The sequence below is a fragment of the Oncorhynchus nerka genome, linkage group LG21 (genome assembly GCF_034236695.1).
Source record: "Oncorhynchus nerka isolate Pitt River linkage group LG21, Oner_Uvic_2.0, whole genome shotgun sequence".
NCBI classification, from domain to species: Eukaryota; Metazoa; Chordata; class Actinopteri; order Salmoniformes; family Salmonidae; genus Oncorhynchus; species Oncorhynchus nerka.
The window spans coordinates 30,785,069-30,791,068 of record NC_088416.1 but is presented as its reverse complement, the minus strand read 5'-3'; the positions used below and the strand labels follow the sequence as shown (position 1 = coordinate 30,791,068).

General features: G+C 42.1%; 1 protein-coding gene across 2 annotated transcripts in view; it reads left to right on the top strand.

The window, feature by feature from the left end:
• The first annotated feature begins 229 nt into the window (after positions 1-229).
• LOC115110568 (phospholipid phosphatase-related protein type 5-like) overlaps positions 230-6,000 on the top strand; it is a 49,252-nt gene continuing 43,481 nt past the window's right edge. For both annotated transcript variants that reach the window (XM_065006585.1, XM_065006586.1), the window contains exon 1: positions 230-329. In XM_065006585.1, coding sequence (XP_064862657.1) covers positions 255-329 — 75 coding nt within the window. In that variant the 5' untranslated portion in view covers positions 230-254. The remainder of the gene's footprint in view (positions 330-6,000) is intronic.

Genomic DNA, 6,000 nt, shown 5'->3' with positions numbered 1-6,000 from the left:
TGGGTGGGGGGTAGGGTCTTTGCACTTTGTCTCATGGCCACAGAGGTAACATGTAAACAAAATTGTTATTCTGTATAAGAACATCAAGACCCATTGTTCCATCCAACGCTACATTCTTGTCATGGGATAAAACTTAATGTTGTACTTTGAGCCTCAAGCTGCCTTTAGATCAAGACAACTGTTACTGACCTGGAACGCTCTTTCCTTCACAGGTGTGAAGAGAGGAGAGAGGACAGGAGAGAGAGAACGAGAGAATGATGGCGGCGGAGGAGGAGAAGCCGGGTTTGAAGAGCAGCAGCTCCATAGTTCCCTGCTTCTTGTTTGTTGAGGTGAGTTGCCAAGTCTTTCTTTTCCTGATTGGCTAAAATGACACTACTGGGAGGAGCTGATGGACCCTCTGGCTCCTCATGGGTCCAGTAGGGCCTCTTCATGCTGGTTGATGATATCTCTTTATGGGGAATTTCCGTATCCCTTAACCTTCCCCATATTCAGTTTCTCACCCCCCTCCGCTCCTCTCAGAGCTCAATGAGCTCCATTCATTCTACTACTTGGCCTCAATTGGCTGTTGTCTGCTGTCCAGCAGCCAGGGAACACTTTCTCATATTTAGCTTCAGTGAAAAATGTTGTAAATATTGTCAGCTCAACACACTCTCACTGCCACGGTCTCTCTGCCATGGCTGAGACGGAGTAACATGGATAAAGTGGGTATAAAATAGTTGTTATAGTATGTAATCTGTTTAGATGGAGCTTCCTGTCTTCACACTGCTACAATATGTGATCTCTGCTTCCTGTTTATATGAGTCTTTGCATCTGATCCATTGAAGTATTTAGTGATATCACAGCTAACTGTGTTTTGGATAGGTACTGGATGCTCTGCACACACTGTCAGGCACACGCACACAAACGCGCACGCACGCACACACACACGCACGCACGCACGCACGCACGCACACACACACACACACACACTCACATACAGATTACAGGCGCACACACACGCGCACACACAGGACCGGGTCTCTCCCGTAGGCGTGTCCCGTATTGCTGTGGGAGCTACATTACTCAGAGGGTATTGAAGGTCTCTATGCTGCTAGATTATGGTCCACAATAAAAGCACTCCCTTAGTCCACTGTGCCATCCCTCATACATATTTAATGTGAGGTGGAATATGTGATATTTGAGGTACAAGGTGTTCTGTGTCATGTGAAATATGTGAGGTCTATATGTGAGGTGTGATGTATGACATGTAAGGTGAAAAGAATTGTATGAGGAATGAAGTGCTACATAACTTGTGGTATTCAGTACAGTTGTAGTGATATGTGGGATTTGTGGAATCATAATGTGCAATATGTGAGGTAGCAGTGAGTGAGTGCAGAAGATGTGACAGTGTGGTCTGACTGAGACCCAACCATTTTAGCTCCCCTCTCCCCTGTCCCTCTCCCTGTCCCCCTCCCCTCCCCCGCGGTGTGTCACAGACAGACAGTGATTTAGACTGAACCAGGACCTGCTCTTTTATTTAGACTCACACCTCATCAGCCCGTTTCCATGGAAACCAATCAGCTGGATAAATTTTCTGTCTGTCTCTCTCTCTTCTACCTCCTTTCATCCACTACCTACCCTCTTATGCAGGCTTTAGCCTCTCTCTCTCTCTCTCTCTCTCTCTCTCTCTCTCTCTCTCTCCCTCCCTGAAAGTCATAGACATTTATTAGATATAGATATCTCCTTCCGTCTCCTCTATCTGAATGTGAATTTCAACATCAATAGCGCTTATATACGGGTCAGTTCCTCTCAGCACTGGGTTGATACAAAGGATGCATGGAAATGCCATTGTCAGAACACAGACATGCTTTTAGGAAATAATCCACTGTGTGTGTATAAGTAATCAGGTGTAGCAGAGAACTCAGCTTTTGGGTTGTAAAGGCCACATTAACATAAACAGTTATCCAGACCAATGGAGGAGGAAATACAAAGTCCCCCTCCATGCCCCTCTGATAGCTTTGGATGTACTGCTATTGGACAGCCGGTGTCATGTGATTGGGGTGTGTGGTGCGTCTTATAACCTAATATTGATGTGTCCTGTCCACACAGCACCATGTATGGGTTGTCACAGATTCAGTTTATGAAGTGTGGGAATGTGTTTTGTATAATGGCTGCAGCTGCAATATGGAAGCAGGAATAACCTAGCCGAATAGTTGGAAACATCAACTTCAACGAACAAAAACTTCAACCATAAAGAAGTAGTCAAGTAATATGCTCTACACACACTCTACTCTAACATTTTAAAAAGCAACGATAACTGATTTACTCTCAATGTTTCAAATGTTTTATTTGGATGTTAAATGACCCGTTCTGTTATACATTATGTGCTTTCCCCTCTTATTGAACATGTCCCACGTTTCTCAGCCACTGTTATGGACTGAATGGTTATGAGTCAGAATCACGTTGGAGATTTCCGTGACTGCAGGGGTGTTTAATGTCTTTGGCATGAGCAGTACTCATAATGAGCAGTACTCATTTGTGTTTGTGTGTGGGCATCATCTATCTCTCACCACATGCAGTGTGATGGACCTTTCCCCTCGGCGTTCCATGGGAGGACTCTATACCCACCAGAGGGCACTGTTGATGTACTGTTAAGGCTTTCAGAGCTGCTTTTGGAAGCTCAGTAATACTGTTTCGTCGTGGTTTTGTGTCCAACCAGAGTCAATTTGTCTTCATATCCTGCTAATGTTGTTTTTAGCCAATGAAGCTCGGTTTTGTTGTGTTGGTTTATTCACAGTAAGGACAAGGAATGGTAATGGTGACAATTTACGGTAATGAATATTCCACATCTGTCAATTTGAAAACGAGTTGCCTTCATTTTCATAGAATTTTAATTATTGTTCAGAAGAACACACACACACACACAGCCTCATTAACACTTTAAATAGGAAAAGAACACACACACACACACAGCCTCATTAACACTTTAAATAGGTGAAAAAACACCTTTCCTTCTCTTTTGCTTCCTCCGTCTCTAAAAATAACCCCAGTGTGTGATGGTGGGTAACACCTGTCGGAGAGAGTCTTTCAAGTGAAGTGCACAAAGAACACACACACACACACACACATTTTTTTAGAGTACTGTGATCAGCTGGAGCCCTAAGACACAAAGAAAAACTGACTTTTCCTTTGGTTGCCATCTGGTAAATGTCCATTAAAGAGCTGCCCCTGCTTTATGTTTTGGCCTCTGAATCAAAGCAGGGAGAATGCACTCAGCACTCAGCAAGCCAGCCAGCTCAGCTTGAGGTAGCTACAGCACAGTGTTTTCAGCAGCTCTGCACTGTGGAAGGAAAAGTAGTAGTTCAAGTCAAATAATGAGAGAAGCATGAATGACTGGTGAAAGACTCGGAGGTCCCTATTTCAGAAGTATTTGGACAAATTCATTGTTTGTTTTGCTTTTGTTTCAGATTATGTTGTACCCAATAGAAGTGAATGTTTCATGGAATTAATTCTGAATAATGATGAGTGAGAATGTTACAGAGGCATAAATATCATACCCTCCAAAAAGTATGTATTGGGGGTGTGGTCTTTGTGCCTGTCATATTTCAGTTTTTTATTTCTAATAAATTTGCAAAAAAATTCTAAACCTGTTTTTGCTGTCATTATGGGGTATTGTGTGTAGATTGATGAGGGTGAAAAAATGATTTAATCAATTTTAGAATTAGGCTGTAACGTAACAATTTGGAAAAAGTCAAAGGGTCATAAATACTTTCCGAAAGCACTGTAGGAGAATTTGACAAAATACTTGAAATATTTATTTTACTAGACAAGTCAGTTAAGAACAAATTCTTATTGACAATGACAGCCTACCCCAGGCCAATTGTGCGCCACCCTATGGGACTCCTAATCACGGCCAGATGTGATACAGCCTGGATTCAAACCAGGAACTGTAGTGATGCTCTTACACTGAGATGCAGTGCCTTAGACCGCTGCGCTACTTGGGTGTGGTGGGAGAGTTGATGCATGAAGTGCTTTTATTTCTAAATGGTAAAACATATACAATACCAGTCAAAAGTTTGGACACCTACTTTATTTTTACTATTTTTTACATTGTAGAATTATAGTGAAGACATCACAACTATGAAATAACATATAGAATCATGTAGTAACCAAAAAAGTGTTAAACAGATAAAAAATATATTTTAGATTCTTCAAAGTAGCCACCCTTTGCCTTGATGACAGATTTGCACACTCTTGGCATTCTCTCAACCAGCTTCATTAGGTAGTCACCTGGAATGCTTTTCCAACAGTCTTGAAGGAGTTCCCACATATGCTGAGCACTTCTTTGCTGCTTTTCCTTCACTTTGCTGTCCAACTCATCCAAACCATCTCAATTGGGTTGAGGTCTGGTGATTGTGGGGGCCAGATCATCTGATGCAGCCCTCAATCACTCTCCTTCTTGGTCAAATAGCCCTTACACACCCTGGAGGTGTGTTTTCGGTCATTGTCCTGTTGATAAAAAATGATAGACCCACTAAGCACAAACCAGATGGTATGGCATATCACTGCAGAATGCTGTGGTAGCCATGCTGGTTAGGTGTGCCTTGAATTCTTAGTAAAGGTGACATTCTGTACTGTTGCCTTGTATTAAACATTTGATTTCAAATACAAAATGCTGGAGCATAGAGCCAAATTAAACTGTCCAAATAAATATTAATAAATACATAGGGGAGTGTATATTAAAGGTGGATTTACATGAGTAAAATATGTCTAGTGAGATCTATCAGATTAGCAACTTTTCTATTTACACAAGCCTTTGATCTGGTGTGGCCAAAGCCACATTCCTGCTTCATGTGGGAGTGTAGCTATTAGCATACTGTTAATGTCATTGTATATGGACAAACAAAATGAGGATAGCAATTGAAACTATACAGGAGCTTCTCATCTAAACCATATTGCACATCGTGTTGCAGACTTGATTAACGCAATGATTCACAAATTTGGCCAACAAAGCAAAAATGCTGCCTACTGGTATTGGTGTAATTAAGGTAATTCTTGCATGGACATGTGGTGTGGGAGAGCTGTTGTCTTTACACTGTACCATTCAGAGGGCGGTATGTGATGTAGATTTCTTCCACACTACCTCTGGAGCTAGTGTGGGAGACATCTCTTAAAGAGAGATTTAAATTGAGAGCATGTTGACGAGCTGCATCACCGCTTGGTATGGCGACTGCTTGGTATGGCGACTGCTTGGTATGGCGACTGCTTGGTATGCGACGGCAAGGCGCAACAGAGGATAGTGTGTACGGCCCAGTACATCACTGGGGCCGGGCTCCCTGCCAACCAGGACCTCTATACCAGTCGGTTTCAGAGGAAGGCCCTAAATAATGTCAAAGACTCCAGTCACCCAAGTCATAGACTGTTCTCTCTGCTATCACATGGCTAGCAGTAGCGATGCACCAAGTATGGAACCAACAGACCATGAACAGCTTCTACCCCCAAGCCATGAGACAACTAGCTAGTTAGTCTGGCTAGCTATATGGTTAACTATTTAACTATCTGCATCAACCCTTTTTGCACAAACTGTTTTTGACTCATCTCATACACTGCTGCTACACTACACAAGTACCTCTCCTGGACCTAGTTTGTGTCATCAAAGAGGCTCTAAAACATTCCTGATTGAAGCATTCCACCATTTTGCATTCAGGAAGTTTTTTTTGTTCATTTTTTTATTTAACCTTTATTTAACCAGGTTAGCCAGTTGAGAACGAGTTCTCATTTACAACTGCGACCTGGCCAAGATAAAGCATAGCAGTGCGACATAAACAACAACACAGAGTTTCACATGGGATAAACAAACGTACAGTCAATAACACAATAGAAAAATCTGTATACAGCGTGTGCAAATGAAGTAAGATTAGTGAGGTAAGGCAATAAATAGGCCATAGTGGCAAAATAATTACAATTTAGCAATTAAACATAGATAGAACGTGATAGATGTGCAGAAGATGAATGTGCAAG